The sequence below is a fragment of the Tigriopus californicus genome, chromosome 9 (genome assembly GCF_007210705.1).
Source record: "Tigriopus californicus strain San Diego chromosome 9, Tcal_SD_v2.1, whole genome shotgun sequence".
Classification (NCBI taxonomy): domain Eukaryota; kingdom Metazoa; phylum Arthropoda; class Copepoda; order Harpacticoida; family Harpacticidae; genus Tigriopus; species Tigriopus californicus.
Genome location: NC_081448.1, coordinates 7,286,925 through 7,306,853, shown reverse-complemented (window position 1 = coordinate 7,306,853; position 19,929 = coordinate 7,286,925). Strand labels below are relative to the sequence as shown.

The 19,929-nt window shown below is 43.1% G+C and overlaps 2 protein-coding genes across 2 annotated transcripts in view; both read right to left on the bottom strand.

The window, feature by feature from the left end:
• Positions 1-4,375: 4,375 nt before the first annotated feature.
• Positions 4,376-19,929, bottom strand: part of LOC131886112 (probable NADH dehydrogenase [ubiquinone] 1 alpha subcomplex subunit 12) — a 78,336-nt gene continuing 62,782 nt past the window's right edge. The window contains exons 3-4 of the mRNA XM_059234353.1: positions 11,962-12,077; positions 4,376-5,053 (exon numbers count right to left, since the gene is read on the bottom strand). Coding sequence (XP_059090336.1) covers positions 4,916-5,053; positions 11,962-12,077 — 254 coding nt within the window. The 3' untranslated portion in view covers positions 4,376-4,915. The remainder of the gene's footprint in view (positions 5,054-11,961; positions 12,078-19,929) is intronic.
• Positions 14,914-19,527, bottom strand: LOC131886109 (secreted protein C-like). The gene has a single exon (XM_059234348.1). It carries the CDS (start codon positions 16,914-16,916, stop codon positions 15,888-15,890), a length of 1,029 nt encoding a protein of 342 aa, XP_059090331.1. The 5' UTR covers positions 16,917-19,527; the 3' UTR covers positions 14,914-15,887.

The window sequence follows — 19,929 nt, the reverse complement described above, 5'->3', positions numbered from 1 at the left end:
TAATTCAATTTCCCAAAGATATAATATCGATTTTCACTATCGTAAAAATGAAAGATTATTTTTCCATTACTTGCATAATTTCAAATTAACTTAAAACCTTGTACAACCATATCTAAAACCCTCAAAAAAGCAGATTTTTCAAAATTCATTTTTAAAAGCGTCTAAGGTACATTTCGTTGAGTGGTCACTGAAAATTTCACAAATATCAATGAAACCTTAAAGAAGCTATTTTCAACCAGTTTCAACAAAGTCTTCAAGTAACGACAAAATCTAAAACATTGTTTGCTGTATGTATTGTCTTCAGAATTCAAGTGAATGCATAACTAAGTGTACACATGATGATTGTAAAGCACATTTTCAAAGATTACAATTTTAGTGTGTTTTAAGTAACATTATATAGCATTTTTAGCTATTATAAGACAATGTAAGAAGAGGAAAAATAATCTTTTGTATTTGTGATATTGAAAATCGATATTAATTTTTTCGGAAATTGAATTAACATATAACCGGGGCATTTTCGGGCTAAAAACGATGAAATTTGGACCACTAAATACCATGTAACTAAGTAGCGGTGAAATAGATGATATCGTAAATTATATTCAAGAGCTAACTAAATGTGCTCCCAACTTACATTGGGTAGGTTTTTGAAAAATTTAGTTTTTATAATGTTTTCAGGTATGTAAGCTTTTTATGTGAGCTAGAGTTTCATAAAGCAATAAAATCAAAATTGTTCCCCATGATTTTCTGAGGGAGAAAAATGCTAAGATGTGCTTGGGAATTTCCATCAAAACTTTAAAGGGTATTTTTACCACTGTGTATGGCTTGGACGTTACCCAGAAAAAGCATCCGCTCACCACTTTGGTGAGGTTATACCGGTAAACGTCCAAGCCTCGAACTCCGAGGTACGAGCTTTATAAAACAGCCCCTACCTATAACGAAGAAGGAGTCCAAAAAGATATGAACTAGTTGTAAGCACATGCCTACCGTACGCAATGCCTTATCATCAGAACATAAAAATCTATACACAATGGCTAGCTTTCGCAAGGTACTCTCTCAGCAAATCTGGAAACCACTTTTAATTCATCAATATTCTAAGTCAAGTCTAAGTACAGTTTTTAAATAAAGTTATCAAATATTCTAAGCTATTTGGGATAAGGCAAAAGAAAGAAAAACAATGTTTTACTGTCAATTCTTTGGGAATTCAAGTTAAGATACAACTAAGGATTTTGGATCTAAAAACGATGAAAATTGGGCCATTAAATCCTATATAACTAAGTTGCGGTTCAACAGATTATATCATAATTTTAAAATAAGGGCTAAGTAAGTGTGCTCCCAATTTTCATGAATTAAATTTTTGAAAAGTTCAGTTTTGTAATTTTTTTAGGCATGTAAGTTTTTTATGGAGGCAAAAGCAAAACACCAAAGTTGTTTCTTATGATTTTCTGAGCCAGGAATATGCCAAGAAGTATATGGATATTTCTCTGGACACTTGATAGGGCTGTGATGTTCTTGAGATGGCCAAAAGTTAGATGCTTGCCAATCTCGTTTAGATTAAATTTGGATCATTCATGGTATGGTGTTAGCTTTTCAATAATCCTGGAGACTCAAATGATCAAGCAATTCTTCAAGGGCGGGGAATGGATTTTCGAAAACCTAAAGAGTGGGCCTTGATTACTTTCCACACTACATTCCATATTATGGCTTTTACACACTATTTTTTCGTATAAATCGAAGAATGAAAACATTTATTTTCATCTCATATTTTTGATGCTTCCAATTTTAATCAATTGTTTTATTCTGAGAATCTCTTCCTAAGAAAGCGTGCAACTGAAGGTGTATTTTACCTCTTCTACGTATTAGGACATTTAGGCAAGCTCTGGTACCAGCAAACAAACTTGCCTGCCAATGCCAGGGATGCAAAATTGGCGTTTCAAACTGGTTTTATCGAAGCTGACCGTTCCTCATGCAGTAATGTGAAAGAAGGGTCAGCTTCTCAAAAACGTGTTTGAAGCCCCAAACTTGCATCACTGACTCTGGTACCAGCAAACAAACGAACCTGCCAGAGCTTGCCTAAACGTCCCCATAAGCTATACCGTAAGCTTTTATATCCGATTAGTTTAAATTCTCTCACAATGATGGTATTGATTTTACAGACCAAACCATTCATCTACTTTGTCCTGGACAATGACTTCAGGATGCTTCAAAGTATGATTTTCAGTTAGAAGTCTTGAAATTGAGTTTACATTGAAATTAAATTTTTCTTTGATGTAAAGGCAAGACTACATTTCTGAGCCCAAAGAGTAGAAATCAAGCACTTTTTACTTTTGAAAGTTCCATGATGAATGAATGACCAAGCACATTGAAACTTTTTTCACCTTTTTATAACCTTTTTTACGTTTTTGGAACTTATTTTGGCTAATATATATATATCCTGAAAAAGTATTTTGACCTTAATAACAAATTATTTTTTCGTTCCCTTGTCATGCGATAGGCATGTGACCACGATGTGTCCCGAAACAAGGGTCGTGGAAATGTATCATTATCATCACTATGCGCAACCTCCCGTGATTATTTATTTGATCACATCAGTACAAAAGAGGGGAGAAAAGACAGATTAAAAATCAAAATAAGATGAGAAAACAAGAGGCCTACGATTGACATTTGTGTATTTTTCGAAGAAAATAATGTTCATGAAAGTGGGTTTGGCTCGAATTTCCCTGCATTTTTCACTGCCTTGGTAAGGTAAGAATAATATCCAATTAAAAAATTCCAAGAAATTATGAGCTTATCTACGTAAATTTCACAAGAAAAACGCTAGTCATATAACAGAGCGGTTTGAGAGGTGTCAAGGGTTTAAATTCCAGTGCAAGATGTTAACCAGAGTATGTGAGGTCCTTGGGTAGATTCGCCGCCCAACTTGCCCAAAGGATATTTTTTGACGCTTATCACCTCCCAAACGGAGAATCATTGTGATATGGACCCGGCATTTTTTGGAAAATTTGACAACGTGATGACCGGTTTCCCTGGCCGTGCGAAGTTCACCTTTACGAGTATGGTATCCTCCAATCAAAATATAACTCCTTCAAAAAAAACTTTGACAGAACCCCCAAAACCTCTCAATAATGCAAGAAAGAGCAACTCTCAAAATATGCCTAGGTCTAGAAAGAAAACAGAGGCTACTTCTGTAAACATATACATAGATATTTCATGCGTATTCTGAAGCCTGTTTTTTTTAATTCTCTCACCTTGGAGATAAGTCTTGGCCATTACTTAGAATTAGCATCTGCTTGCCACTCCGGTCAGCGTACTTTCATACTGGATAACATCCAAGCACCAAACTCCGAGGTAAGGCCTCTAAGAAACAAACTCGCCTCTGGTCCACTTCTCTGTGGTTCTCTGCATGAACGCAAGTACACTTAACCATGGAGGCTCCATAACCAGGGATGAGAAATTATTAAAAGCCATTTTCTACCAGCTGGCAGAAAATGGTGGCAGAAAATGGCCGCCGGTGTTTATAATGGCCGATCTTGATTCTAAAAGATGTCAAAGACAAGAAGGATCATATGGGTTGGATAAGTTTTTCAAGTGTCCTATGCTAAAACGCATATTGGTATAGCATTGGCTGAAATGCAAAATGTTCCTCAAATATTGATATTTATACTATTTGATGGTTTGATTGAATTGATAACCGTATCCATGGACCACTTGCAGTATCCAAGGCCCAGCCACAACAATTTACAGCTTTTCTTCAAAGTCAGCAAAATGGTTGTTGAATACGATATAAGTTTTTTAAATGCGATTGTCATGTTGACTTCAAAATTTTAGGTCAAAAGGCATGCCTGACCCAAATCGATTGGGGTGGCAACATTCAAACTCGATCACACTCCAATGGTGTTTAGTGGTTGTATCTCACATTCAATGAAAAATACCCATCCCAACGTGTCAAAACTATATACAAGCAGGCTTAAAAATTAAGGGAAGTGATCGTAAATACTAGAAAAAGATGATTTTGAATGATACAAAGATTTCTATTTTCTGCAAGAATTTTGCCAGTTTCTGCCGGGTGGTAGAAAATGGCTTTTTAAAATTTCTCATCCCTGGTTGTGTAGCGCATCTCGCTCAAAATCACTCGATTATTGAAAATTCAATGGGCGGATGGGGCTAGTTGACTGTGATGTTTGTCTTAGTTCTTCTCCCTCCACAAAATGCCCAAAATCAGGGTGCCAGACCACATTTTTCCTTGAATTTCCTTCACTTGACATGCCCTATATCTATGACCTTACTATCTACGAAAGGAAAACAACAACAACAACAACAACAACAGTAAGTTGATGCTACCAGGACCGGATAAAGGCTAATGGATCTGATCAGCCAGGACGTTGTTCCAGACTTTATTGGATTAGGAAGCAACTCGGTTACTGAAACTAGTACGTTACAGAAAAACTGCATGTGTGATATACGACATCTCGATGAGATTGACGAATCAGACAGAGACAAGGGTGATGGTGATGAAGATGAAGATGAAGCCGACGCCAACAGCGAAGGCGACGAAGTTGATGATAATGCTGATGCTAATGCTCTTTGTCGCTCATTCTCATTCTGGAGCTATGTATCCAAAAGGGGACACAGCCACCTAGAGGTTGGTTGAAGTCGTGATTTGGGTGTTGTCTGCTTTATTGACATGAGGATGGATGGATACATAGAAGGACGCAGAGATGGAGCGATTGATGGATATGACCAAGTCAAATCTATCCTTGGATCGCGATTGGTTAGTGAAGTGATCCTGTCACGCCTCATTGTTGTCTCGTGCTCATGATGCATGTAGTTTGAATGTGGATAACGGTGTGTTGACTGCAGGGTGAAGGCACATCCACAAATCATTCGTTTCGATGTGCCTCGCCGGGTGTTTCGTCGCTTATTGTTGGGACTGCTTTTGTCCGGGTTTCCACGATTCGATTTTAGGTCGGGTGGTGGAGTAGGGCATGTATGCGTCTTTCGTACCGGATAGGTTCTCCTTATGAGTCGCCATCCATTTGTATTCAACGGGCTTTTTCTGCAAAGACAAATCAGAGGAAAAACACGATGAAAAAGGGTGCTGCTGCGTCATGTTTTTTTTTTTCAATACCAACTTCCTTCTTCCGACCACAACCTCGGCCACCGCGGCATTTATGGGGGGGGGGGGGGGGGATATCAAAATGTGAGTGAAATTCACTTGCTTTTCCTGCGAAGCTAAGGGATATTACATACCACATGAAGGAGATGCGACTCTTTAGATTTAGCGGCCTAGACTCTATACGGATAATTTCAGCTCCCACAAGACTGCAAGTTTTGATGTCTGATTCATTAAATCACTCTTCACGAGTTGGTAACATTTAAATGATTTGAATGCGGACCGAATTGAGTTGAGCGAACTACTGATTATCTTTGTTTAGGTTTTAGAGCCGAAGGCAGGCTTGGTAATTGCATTGGGTTCTACAACCTTCTTTGCTTCCGGAACACCGGCTTGTTGGTGGATTAAACCACTCAATTGCCAAGGTTTTGTTGGTCCAAACCCCTCAGTCATTCATCTTTTGTCGCCTCGCCGTAAATGTATGCCAGAATATCTGGCTACTCGCCGAGCTTAATGAATAACCAACCTCTGAAGAAAGGTGAGCATTAGTGTATTTGTTAGAGAGTGAGTGCGTGAGTGAGTCTGTCCACGCATGCACGCATGTGGCTTGGAATCATGAAGTCAGGTCAACATTTAGGTAACTCTTATTATACGATAGGTTCATTTGTTTACCACTGACCAAGGAGAGCGGAGGGAGCATCCCAGATGCCAGCCAAGCCATCATCCTCTCATCCCAACCGCCCAACAATCTTTTCTCGAAGCTCGAGGGGGAAGAGGAGCTAACTTTCGTCGAAGCATCATGTTTGTTCGCTACAAGTTGTGTTTGCTCAAGGGCCTCTTACAACTGCGACGAATGCTACTACTACTACTACTACTACTGCTGCCACTACTCCTAATACTCAGGACTAATACTTCTTGCTATGGAATCCATGGCTACTTCTGATGCCGCTACTTCATTCTTCATTTCCAAAGTGACCAATCCCGCTTGATGAAGACAAACGAGAGGAACTGGATAATGTACATCTCTATACGCATCTCTAAATAAACTGTGATATAAGGGTATTGAGTGAATTAATGTATCTAAAGCTGAAAACGTCATGCTTAATCACTTGATTCAGTTATCAATGCTCATTTGGAAGGGGAGTAGGAGGGAGGGGAAGAAGGGGTGAGAATGTCAGGCAAAACAAGCTCAGACAATTTGGCTCGATTAAAAAAGACACTCCATCTTTCAAAGATCCCCCCGGATTTTTAGACTGAAGTAGCAGTCCATTTTGTAGCATTTTCCTGGCTTTCTATCTCTCCATTTTCCTTTCGTTTCTTCGGGATTAAAACAGATCACTTGGTCTCGAGAGATGAAAACATGATCTGCGACAAGACCCAATCTGTCACCGATTCAGTGCTCTCAAATCCGTTGGGATTAGTTCGGGTCGTGATACAATTCAGATACTGGGGGGGGGTGTTGTCACTCAAGTCAAGTCAGTCAAAACTAGCGATCGGTCAATCCCCAGTGATTTAGAGAATCCATGTACAAATAAATATTGGTAAGAACCTTTCGATTGATTCGTACCTCACCATCTCAACTCCTTACCTCCCAATTCTCCAGTTGAACAAGTTCGAGAACTTAGAATTTCCCGATGTCCTTAAGGATGGTCACTATAATAGCAGATCATGCCATGCGAGGTTCGTGCACTGATTTCAATTTGTCTAGCTCGTCTCGTGTGTCTTCGTCCTAAAAGCTTCTAAGGCCATAGACAGACATCAAGTCAACATGGCTAATGGATAGAAAGCTAAAACCGACAAAGCAGAGGAAGTGAAGGGGGGGGGGATTCTCATTAATGCACGGACATTACCAGAGAGTTCAGACAGAAGAGGAATAAGGTCCTTCCTACATTGCGTACACCAGCGCTCAATAACAACAATGTCATAAATAGTTAGAGGGCCAGCTTAGGACATATAATGGAAAGTCGAAGGATATGGTTCAAGCCCTTGTCGAGAATCGAATATTCACTGGGTTTTGTTCGTACAGTTAGTATATTACAGTCCAGGCCCGGGGTCGAGCTTGAGAAGGTTGGACTTTAAATCAAATTTCGTCCCTCTCTAAGGTGGTTTGTTGTCGATCTCACCAAAAGACATGGAATGTGAAGGAGAATGGTAAAAAAGAGAGAGGGACGTGAATTGGATGTGAGGCGGAAGGTGAGCGAGGCATGAATATTTTATAGTCAAATTATCTAAAAGACCCCTTGAGCAAATACTGCACCACCTAGTTACTCCAGCTGGCTTGAATACAATGCGTCCGTGGGCGTTAATTATTAACCACAGCCACCTGGAAAGGTCAACAACGCCACGGTCGAAGACGGCCGAGCTAGGTCCTTGTTTGGGTAGCAAACAGATCCCTCCTATTCAATGGAACAAAATCATTCATCTTCTGAGGTAGGAGTAGAGGAAGCACACACAGCAGAATGTACGAGTACAAGGTCTCGTCTCCAAGTCAACGTGGACTCTCGACGAATCGATGGGTGTGTAATCCCAATGGCTTCCTATGTGCCTATGTTCCGAGGCAAGACAAGATCATGCCTTCTATTTAGAAGTTTTACTTATTTAGTTATATTGTGTTCAAAACTCGATTTTTGTGTCATTCATGTTTCACGGCCGTGATTCATTTTTTGACGTGCAAAATTCCAAATCTCGTTGACATTGGCTGCCCAACGTCAGGATTCATGTTTCGACGTGTTCTTGATAATGTTGTTTTTCTCAACTAGAAAATGAGTTCTATATTGGATATTCGAGAACCTTTGGATGAGGATTAGTGCCCTCGTTCAAAGTCCTTTTTTAAAGCCCTGGAGTGAATCTTAGATCCAGAAAAGATCCAATCTGTGCAGTAAAGAACGACCTTTTCCCGATCCAAGATTCATTGCTTCAGTTAAAAAAATGGGCTCAGTTCTCTCTGTGATGGGTGTTGAAGCGAAAAATCAGCTATTTAGCTTGAAGAACCTCTGTTAGGGCTCCCAATTCATACAAAAAAGGCGACAGAAATGAAGATCCACGATCAGGAACGAGTTTTAAAGCAGCCCTGGTTCTGTGACTAAGCAAGGCAGGGTCACGTTTTGTCACTCTGCTGAGCGGTTTCGAGTTTGTTTGTGTATCCTATTTCGCTCGTGATCAATTAAGCAACAATCTGTTTTGAATGAAATTATCGGTTGCATTTACAAGTGCAAAGAACAACTCGACATGAGCGCCTTCATGTAGCAGGTTTCGTTTATGCCCTTGTTGAAAAGAGAGTATCCATAGATGGCATTTCGAAAAATTAACATTTGTTTAAGGAAATATGACACCCCACGAAATACTGTAGCGACAATCCAACAACACCTAGACACAAAATGCTCTCCAAAAATCCTTCAACAAATACGTACAGTAGAGCAGATCAGCCCTCGCCAGGTTGAATTAAGAGCCGATTTTTTACATGGTTCCCTCGGTGGTCCGGAAATGGGACTTTTCTTTCTGGCCTTTGATTCCGATTTAAATCTACAGCCGAACTGGCGGAACAGGAATATCTCGGCACTTGTTTCCAGAGATGAAAGCACCAACCTCACAGTGTGTACGTACGTATAGTGCACTGTCTTGTTGGAAAAGTCGACCGATGAAAAAACACTTGAGCTCATTCAACCTTCATTCATTGGCTTTAATTGGATTTTTGACAACCAGGGAAAAGGATGCAGCCATTTTTCGACGACCCTGGTTTCATGCTTCAAGGCCTGTCATGTTTCTGAGATCATTTGATGTAAGCGTCGATCTTTCTGAAAGCAAACACTTCGGAAGTTCAGCCTCAGTGGGCGTGTCAGACGCATGAGTCCGTAATGGATTCCCGAAACCAACGGAGAATTTGCGGTATTCCAGGTTCTGTATCTGGCCAGCATCCAGCGTACCCGAACTTTGGAGTCAACAAAGGCAAAGGAAACGATGGTTGAGGTTGGTGGCTTCCGAGACGGCCTTGTGAATGCCAACCTGAAACGGAGTTCACTCAATGGCGACACAAGAAAACGATCCCGGGGACCCAAAGGCTCACAATAAGATTGAGCTTTGTAGTAGTTTGGGCATGGGTGGATGGCAGGATTGGGTATGGGCCAGGTCAAGGGGTTCCAGGCATCAGTAAGACCAATGGGAGAGGGAGGGAGAACGAGAACGAGAAAAAGAAAAACAAGAAGTAGCAGTAGTAGTAGTAGTAGTAGTAGTAGTAGTAGTAGTAGTAGTAGTAGTAGTAGTAGTAGTAGTAGTAGTAGGCCAGTACTGTTATTTAGTTATTAAAGTTGCAGCAGCAAAGGCCAAGAAACATGTCATAGGGCGAATGAGTGTGTCAGAAGCATGACAAAAAATCGCTCGAACTTTCAACCAAGCCCCAGCCTACAATAATATGCCTTGTTCCACAACATCAGCAGTAGCAGCAGCAGCAGAAGCAGTAACACCACCACCAACAACAACAACACCTCTCAACGTTCCAACCTTCATTCTCATTTCGATAGCGTTTGGACTTCCTTCTTAATGTACGAACGGAACAATGAGTCCAGAAGGTGTTGCCATTGAGACAATAACGCAAGTACGGTATTTTGGTCCGGTGCAAGACATTAAGAAAACAATTACAGAAAGCAGTGCAAGAGGAACCGATTCTGCTCAAGAGGCGCTGATAGGAATGCAAAGAAGAACCTGATGGATTTTTTTTTATTGTAAGCTCCCGAGGCTCCGGAGAATGTGGTTCATAACCTAGCCAATCAACAAATTTAATCCCCGTCCATTCCAAGTGGGAGGACATAAAACATGGGCCCCTTCTACCAAAGACCCCAGATTGAATGCCCACCTTTTTAAGTCGGCTTAAGGGTCACTTCCAATACCAGCCCTTTCGCCTCGGCAAACTTTTGTCTATTGTCAAGTTCCAACCCGCATTGCGTCACACTGCACCCGCACTCTACCTTCATTTTCAAGTGGTGATGGTGTGGGCGGGTGGATGGGTGTGTGGGTGTGTGGGTGCGTGCGTGTGTACATTTCCAAACAGACAGAACCCCGTTGTCAGCTTTTAGATATGCATTAACTTCCCGCCTGGATTGGTTCTAAGGCCAGCGGAACCAGAGAAGCTTCGAGCTAGGTTTTGAAAACTCGAAATATCGAAGTCCCCATCGAAGTGGAGTGAGCAACAAGATCAAACTACTAAATCAACCCGAAATGTTGAATAATTCACGCGAGAGTCTCAACGCTCGGCAACGTTGGCAGGAGCTTTGGCATCAGGTCCAAGAAGGAACACTATCACTACTCGGTTGGAAAGCTAGAATGATCAAATTTCACCGAAATCCAGAGAGGAAGGCTATATATACATTCAGGCGCTAGTGCATTGTATCCAATCGGCCAGAACTACGTATGAGTATTACTAAGAGTACAACCACTTCTATTTCTGCCTCTGTAAGCATTGGCCTTGTATTTCGTGAGGCCTTCTTCGTGCCTTCGTACTATATACAATTTGTTGTACATTTAGAAAACGAGCATCGCAATCATGTCACGCTTTTCACGCTTCGGCCGTCTAGATTTTTTTTCAAACTCTAAGAACACTTGACGAATGGCTGTTGAAGGTAGAAAAGACCTTTTTTAAATTGGCATTTGATTTCTTCGAGCCTTGAAGCGACAAAATCACCGAAAATGACCTCTCAGAATAGAGAGCCCCATTTGATCGGCTCTCTTGAGTGAGAACGACAGAGCAGCGAAGAATGTTCATTGTCAGGATTTGTTGTTTTCGTTTTCTCTGTGTCCCGGATGGTACCAAGAAACGTCCCAGTAACAACAGTAACAACAGCAACAACAGTATCAACCCCACCACTATCATCATCATCAGCAACACCAACACGTTCTTTCTCAGCCCCCGAAAAATATTTGCAAGTGAAGCATTTATCTTTGGCGCACCAAATAAATGACCAAGTCGGAAAAGACAGCTTGGATTGCTTGCAGTACATGTACGATCTAAACAAGTCACCCTTCGGATAAGATCCAATGAGACAATGGAGAGACGAGAGGTGGACGGAACGGGCAAGGCCGTGTCTCAAAATGCATCAGGCCGACACGTTGCTTCGGTCGTGCTTTCATTCAATTGTCACAACTGGAGAGAGCTCTTAAAACAAGTTTTTTCACCTTTCGCTTTCGACATTTTATCCAACATCATAGTTCATTCACGCTTCAAATGAGAACTAACTTTACATCAGGTCATGTTCCAAGCCTGTCCATATTGGCGAAGCGTTCCAAAAATCTAGATGTGAAGCCAAACATACACATGTGCATAACCAAGTGAATATGAACAGCCCACTTTCTCGGTAGTGGGCGGTAAGAAAAGCGCGATTCTTGCTTGGGAAAAGTTACATCAAAAGAAAGCTCAACACGTCGTCCACATAACTCTAGGGTACAATTCAGGCTGGAAAACAAACGGCGGCTCTTCAGCTCACTACCACAAACACGTGGATATGACGGAAGCGGTTCCAACTTTCAGAGTGCTCTTTTAGTGAGTGCGAGGCACGATTCCTGGACCTTCTGCTTGTTAGTGGAATGGATGAAAGAGTCTGTCAAATTGAAGAGGCCCCCAGAATCTATGATCAAAACACCAATCATTTTGATACTATCAAGAGCTACTACGTATTGTAGAGTAAAAGTGGAGAAGAGCAGATGATGGGCCCAAATCTTCGGTTGATTGAAATTCAATTCTGACCTCTCCGCCTCTTGTGAATAAGGAATTATGTTAGCGTGACAAGGCAACGGATGAGGTATTGAAATAAAACGATGACCTATGCATTCGACTACGCCTAAAACTCGGTAAAGTAACTTACCTCAGTGGGGGGGAAATCGGTCTTGTAATGCATCCATCCAAACCACTCGGCAGGGATTTGACTACCGTCATAATTGGTGCCCTTGGTCTCATTGTATATTACCCATCGGTTGGTACCTGCAAAATAAATCAACACAGCGGGAATTAATGATCATTCATTCGAATACGTCAATGTCATTTTCAGAGTTCAATACTTTCATGGATTTCTTTTTCATTTTTTTTCATAATATCCATCGTTCCATAATCCCAGTCGCTCGCGTGAAAGGCCGGCAGTACAAAATTATCCGTTTGATTCGCGATAGGCGAGAGAGAGCCTTTGTGTCGGCTTTGTCTTGGTTTGGGTTCGTTCATTCGACAACCAATCTACGTACCTATCTCTGAGCTGAGATCTTCGCCTTTGAAGGGTGTAAACCGAGCTCACATCACTCATGGACATGTCGGTCTTCCATTCATTACTCGATAACTAAACAATGTTTCGAAAACAGGACGGGTAGGCCCACGATGCGAACGTCTTTTTCCAATGTCCGTGATTACTTCTCTAGAAAGCTCTGTGCAACAAAGACCAATCTCATCAACACGCCAACAGCGGCTTTGCGGAATTCAGGGCGAGCATTGTTTTGATTCGGTTTGAAATAAATCTTACATACACTTCAAAATATGTTCGTGATTTGACTTCGTGGATAATCAATGATGCGCTATGCACAATAAAGAAATGAAGAGCGATAGAAAGATTGCGGGTTCCCAGTTTATGTGCCTTGCTTGCTATGTAGAATACAATGTCATCTTGGTCGAGGAGAAAAGGCCAGAGGCATTAATTTCATCAGTGGCCTTGTCGACACGTATCTATAAAGATGTTTAACTTGACGCGAAAACGTGTCAGTCTCACCCAAGACAATCAAACATCTAACCAAGGTGGTAAAGTCCCTTGAGTGGCTTACTACACTCGACGTCCTTTGTTGAAGAAACAACACATTTTGAGAGTTGGGCTCCTCTGTCAAAATATGTGGGTGTACTCAAAAGAGTCGAACAGAGACAGAGGATACATATACATATACCACTATATACTGTACATACAACAATCCATAAATGATAGATGTGCTTGATGGCATTCAGGCGATGTAATGATATCGTTTCAAAGGGAATGCGAGCTTCAATCTGGAGGGCCTTTCATAGTTTGGCATATGCCACCAGAATACAATGATCCCTCTCCTCGCCCTCCTCCACATGTCGGCAATGAGGTTCGAACGTCTCACTATTTTTTCGGCCGTGCACTCTCCACTCTCCTTCTTTTCTACCCTTACGTGTACTTACGTATATCGTGCCTACATGTGTCCGAAACGACCTTTTGGCGCCACCTGTCAGCCGGTTGGGCGCGACCTTGGGAATGCGTGTGACCCCAACCAACATCTCAGTCTTTACAGCCTTTACAGCCTCTGATCCCTTAATAATGCGGACAGAAAACGTTGATACATAAGCAATGTTGGAAAAAGTTGGAAATACACTTCAAAAGCGGCTATGGTTTCACTCCAAACCGAAGGAATATGTATGATTGGCACTCTCATAGTGAGGTGGGACATAGTTTTGATGAAATTCGAGTTTCGAAATTAAGATGGAGAAAGACGCAAAATATGCACGTTTTGTCTTATTTGCGGCGAGAAGCATTGCTCTGATGGCGAATACGCATGCTCCACACTTCTTCGACCCTACAACGAACGGAGGGCAATTCCTTCCGAGCATGTTTTTTACGACTCCTTCAACTTGATCTCAGACTAAGTAGCCGTCTCTATTACTCCCTTCGTTCCTGGCTTTGTTCAGTCTATATATGAATTTGTACATGTCGTACTATAGAGCCAACCTTCCGGAATAGAGCTGGAACATGGGAAGTCGAAATAACCATTGAACACTCTTGGAAACAGAAACATAAAGAGTAAAAGAGCAGGGAAGGGAAAGAGAGAGAGAGAGAGTAAGAGAGAGAGAGAGAGAGCAGTCTGAACCAGAGTCGTAAAGCTGTTCGATGTCGATACTTGGATCAGCACGCTATTATCCTCTGCTCTTTTCAAACGGGTCAACAATTCGAAGACTATGACGAAAGGTAGCATGTGGGAACCGAACCAATCCTTTTCTCCCGCAGATATACTGTATGAGAGATTCAAAACGACTTGAGCAGATGTAATATAGTAGAGTAGTACGAATGTTTGTGTGTATGTGGTGCGTGGTGCAAGTCGACTTGAATTCGTTCCTTTGTCGTGCTCGAACTCCCCATACTTTCAAGCCTTTCAACGGAAATTGCATCAGGCAGAGACAAACAGCTTAAGAGTGAAGAGCTGAAAAAATGGCCTATCTGAACTTCTTTTTCTGTTAGCCTTAGACTTGCTCCTTTTGTTCAAGAGGCTCAAGAGTAATTTATTCCGTTCCCCAGCACCATCAGACCTTGACATGGTGGGAAATCTACTTCAGCGTTTACAGTGTGTTTATGTGTGAAATGGGAAGGGGCAATTTCAGTTTCTCAATTCACTCGGTGTCCAAGACCAAGTTGGCTTTAGCATTGACCTGCTCGGGTTTCGTAGCAAGGCAAGTGTCATCCCTTTATGAACATCCTTTAGGCTATTTATGTTCCAACCACACGGGCTATCCTTCCTCTCCCTCTGTATACGAAATTCATTTCGCCACAGGATTGGGAAAATGAAATCCTAGTCCTAAACTCCACATGTCCAAAACTTGAGGCACCTTCGCATGGTTAGGTCGGCTTCGTCATTTGATTTCATATTTTGTTGTAGTTTACCTCTCCTTAGCATGTAGCCAGCGAGAACATTGACCTTACGACCTTACGACCTTCCTCTTCCACTATACGGAACATGGAATATGGCACTTGGTAATGAGAATAATGCATGAACGCGAAACCCGTACTAAATCGTACTACGGGCCATGGTAGTCCCACTTCAAACAGGGGAAATGAATGTCACCACAATCTTCCAAGTTTGCCTTTATCCTGTTAATTGCATTTGAGGGCGCACACGTGTCAGAACAAAGGACTAAGAGCAAATATGATGAAGACACCAGGATTCGACGAAAGGGAAATTGAATACTGACATGATTCGTCGCGCAATAATAGACGATATAATTTACAAGGACACACTCATCGTTCTTGCGCTCTTTATCAGCCATCCATTGCATGGTCGGGATGGTTTCGGGCTGGCTTAGAATTGGAGCTAATAATGGTCCAAGTTAAAAGCGTCATGGAATGAATGGCATACATACGATAGATAGATACTGGTTTGGCACAAAGTTGATTTAGATCTGAGATTCTATAACATGAACCAAGGACGACGTCATCACTGGACAGAGACGGTAGGGTGGGGGAAACCTAACTTTTATCCAGATGAACCCAATGTATTTTCCTTCCCACAAGTTGCACTTTATTTATTTCAGAAAGCGTTCGCCAATTTTGACCTCAATCGAGCGTCCGCGTCAAAAGCAATGAGGTCCTGAAACTCAGTACGACGTTATGGGCAGAAAATCACTTGCTTAGCACCACCTTGGTAAGATTTTACCAACGTGGTGCTAGCTCACTCAATTTGCGCCCTCACTGGTCCGAGTTTTAAATGCTCATTACTTTTAACACAGATGTTCGATTGAAATCAAAACTGACCATTGCTTTCTGATGCTATAATTGAATCAACTCATGTAAAGAGAAATGCATTTAATTGATTGGAATTGGAATTGGAATTACTCATTTTCCCCCCATCCCTCGTCGCTGTCCAATGGTGAAGTCGTCCTTGCATGAGCTGATCGTGTGTCTCATCAAGTGTATATCACAACTACGATTGCACCAATGCAATCCAGTCCTTGGGGCCAAAAAACGAAGGCACCTCTGACAGATGGAAAGTACCAAGAGCCGGTTCGAGAGCGATCTCCAATATCCACAGCTCATTTGAGAACATTGGGATCAGTGAGCTCTAAATTCATCATAAGATTACAAAGGGGACAATTGATGTGACCACAGTCACACTGGACAGTCGAATCATCCGGTGCATTGCACATGTTAATGGAAATACTCTCGGGGTAGGTGACGTTGTTGGCCGCATATAGTGTCTGAATTTGTTGATGGCCGGAACGGAGCGTGTGCTCACGCATGTCCGTACTCGAGCAGTTCAAGCCCGAGATGGCCAGTTGGGACAGAGATCCGTGACCACTGGAGTGATTACTCCCACTGCTAGCACCACCGCTGGCGCATTCGCCTAATCCGCAATCGCAACTCCCTAGCCCGCTTCCATAACGGGGCTCAAAGTTCGGGGGCGAGGACAAGCGGCGGCGTTGATGATAGTGTTGATGATGGGCGGAGGACGATGATGATGTGCCATGGGGCGTTGGAATAGTGGGCGAAATTTGGGGACGTAGGTCCTTGGGACTTTTGTAACGGGAAGGCGAGGACGAGCCCGACAGTCGATTGGACAGAAGCAAACTGGCCGATTGAAGACCGCCAATGCAAGGGGACGATTTCCGACGTACTTGAAGATTCATTTGCAAATCCAGGCCCAGCGAGGATTCGCCCAACTTGTGTTGATTGCGCCCACGCCCTCGGCTTCCCCCTTCATCACTCACGGGGGATGACTTGCCGACATTCTTCCTGGACTGGTTCCTGCCTTCTTTGGTGTCACTCCCGCGTCGACTCGACGAACTTGAGCCTGAAGGGGAGTTCCGCCGGCTGTTACTAACGGATCGATCATGATTATGAGACGGGGAAGACGGGAAGTGTTCCACTTTGATGGTCGGCTGGTCCCTGGTTCCCCCTCCACCACTGCCCACACCACTTCCGTTGCCATTACCATTCGCACTGCCACCACCTGAAGATCGCTTGAGTTTCTCGTTAGAAGATGGGGCATGATGAGAATGCGAGTGCGAATGAAATGGTTGGCATTGTTGGCCGTGATTGGTCTTATTAGTCGAGGATGACATGGCTTAAACACGTTGGGTCTAGTCTGATTATCCGTGAGCTGAAAGCAATTTACACCAAAGGATGCTCGAGAATGACGATCCCTTGATAGTTGGACCTAATTCGCCTGGCAATGCTGCACTGTGCCATGGAGAGTAGTATTCAGAGCACTAACGGCAAAAGATCGAGAGAAGGGTTTGGTCAGAAGTGGTGGTTCGTGCAGCCTCTAATACTCGTTCATATAACTCTCTCTCTGTTGTCCAGTGAGGACAATATCTTTATGGTGCCATTATTCTTCATAACAGAGACCCTCCGGGTTTGAGTTCGAGCGTGGACATGGCATGAACACCATTGTCTAACTATGAATGTTCAAAGAAAGAAAGCTGAATGAAGACCAAAGATGATTCGGTGATGTGGGAAGCAACAAATGTTGGTCCCTTAAAATACAACCGCCACAAGATTGAAAGTCTCGACTTGCATGTCAAAAATTGGGTCCCGTCCTGAACTTGGTATAGACAAACTATCGAAATTCCGACAAGGTAGAGTTGATCGAAGATATGGCAACGAACGACACTGTACAATATGTATTGTCTGGTAATATCCTCGGCATGTACCAAATTTGTAATCTGTTCACAAGTGAGCTCCCACAACCGTTGGACCCGAGTTAGGAGACAGGGGTCTTCTTATTCTTTCCAGCCAACTGGAAAATAGGCCATTTATGTAGATATCTATAGTATTCATGTGGCCCTTCTGTGTTTGCCCGAATGGTTCTGGGATTGGGGCAGCAAACCTCCCATGTGCGTAGATGGTAGGCCACCCACTCCACGACCCACACTTTCACTGGTTACTACCTCCCCTCGCCAGACAAGCAAGTTCTCTTTTCCAGTCCTTCTGCCCTGATACCTTGTAGACTGTTGTTACTTTCGGTGGTGCTTCCAAACGGACGAGATGGACGAAGTTGGCTGGCTTGGAATTCCTCAGTTGAAGGGGAAAAACTTCTTTGGATGAGAAGTTCCACGTTGTGATTCCAAGCATTCGTACATAGGACTCGGCTACCTGGTGAATGAGCCAACGGTGCTCTTGTCAACTGTCCGTACGGATTCGGTAGACGTGGTCGGAGAGGGTTAGGGCCTTCACAACACCTTCCACGAGCACTAGTCTCTCATTCAGGGAAACGACAACGACGACAAATTCGCCTGGTTAATAATGCACGAAATGTGGGCCAGTTTTTTTAGAAAAGCGTAGATTTTCTTGCACCACACACCCACTAGTTCAGACCAAGTATACCCACTGGGATGGGGACAAGATTAAAAGAGGAGGAAATGCGAGATGGTTTCCATCTGTTCACGATCACACATCAGCGGGTTTGGTTCTTTTGTGACGGAGCTCCACTCCGAGCTCCTTAGCTCTCTTTGCTCTTGGCTGGGTCTCCTGGCTTTTGAAAGAACACATTTCAATTCAACACCAACTTGAGATACCACCATGAACACCTCTGCTGGCTCAGACACCACTTCCAATTCAGTGAGGACGGCAGGGTCGGAAAACCTCAAAAAAATACGGTCACGTCACTAAGTGAGCAAGTTCCATCACCATTAGTGAAAACCAAGGCACCATCGAATGTTGGGGAAAAGTTTTTCTTTTTCTATTTGAGGAGGCAAAGGCTGCAACCAGCCTGAGCGAGATCTCAATCCAAATAATGATTTCTACTCCTCTTTTATCCCTTGCCTTTTCTTCTCTTGGTTTGCCAAGAGATTCACTGAGGAAATTTGGAATGAGAAAAATATTCCCAATAATCGAAGTTCCAATGGGAATAAAGGGAACGTATGGATCGTGTCTACCGTTTTCATTAGCCCAGAAACACTACTCCGTTCGTCCATTCGTTTGTTACTCAGGCTTAACATTGATAGCCAGCAAGTCTGTCAGCCAGCCAAAGAACCACACAAAAACACAGCAAGGTGAATTAAGCTACTGCTGCATAATGAGGAAATCCTCAGTCTTTCGGTCCGTTCAGGCCAACGAGCTGGGTGAGAACTGAAGGTTCTTCCATCAAGGTCGGATCACAGCTAGGAAGATGTTAGTAGGTTTCAATTAAGATCCAAACGTGAGTGATGAATATCGGCCATTCCGGGAACAGCCGGTTACACAACGAAATGAATCGGATGGTTGCTCGCTCACTCGCTCGATTTGGGGCGAGTCGAATGAAGGGGGAGGGGGGGAGGAGGGTTTAAGACAAGCTTAATTTAGACGCTTTCACCACCGAAGCACGGCCGGGAAGATGCCCCAATGAGAGTGAAAGATTGAAGCCGTTGGAATCGCAAGATTTGGACGTGAATTACTTGGCGCTCAAATTGCGAGAATTCGTAATTTCGATGCAATCCTTGGGTGATTTCCCACGTGTCTCTCCATGATCTTGGATGAAGCCTCGAGTTACGATCACTTGGTTAGCATCGTCAAAAACAGCTCTGTGTCAATCGTTTGAAGTCGATGCGAACTCCTTCGTGGACGGCTTTCGACACACGGAAGTGTAGCTCGTTCCACTCTTTTTTTTACTTTGTAAACCAAAGCGAAACGGGAACGCCACGAGACGCTCCTAATCCGTATCAACCTGCTCCCCAGTTTCGTTCGTCTGTTCCTTCGTTCCTTGTTCCTCCGTTCGTTCGTTGGCTCTTCGTTCGTTGTTGGTCCTTCGTTCGATCGGTTGTTCGTTCTATCGCTCTATCTTAGTTCTTCCGTTCATTCGCTCTGCCTTCAACAAACAAGAGGACAAAATCTTTCGGCTGACAGGAGCCTACCACCGGTAACAGCAGCAGCACGCCATTAGCAATAACACCAACTATGGTTGCTACCGCGACCACAACTACTACTGCTGCTCCTACTGCTGCTCCTATTTCTATTCGTAGTGTCATTGAAGGTGCTCCTTCTGCTGCTGCTACTACTAAAACCGGTGGGACATTCGTCGGATGCCAGATCCTCCGTGGACTTGAAATGGAACGCGGCTAGAGTGGTTCGAAGGAAACACAAAGACACACACACACT

What these genes read in the sequence shown, in the direction of transcription:
- LOC131886109 (XM_059234348.1), bottom strand. Translation starts at nt 16,916, where the DNA reads ATGTCATCCTCGACTAATAAGACCAATCACGGCCAACAATGCCAACCA.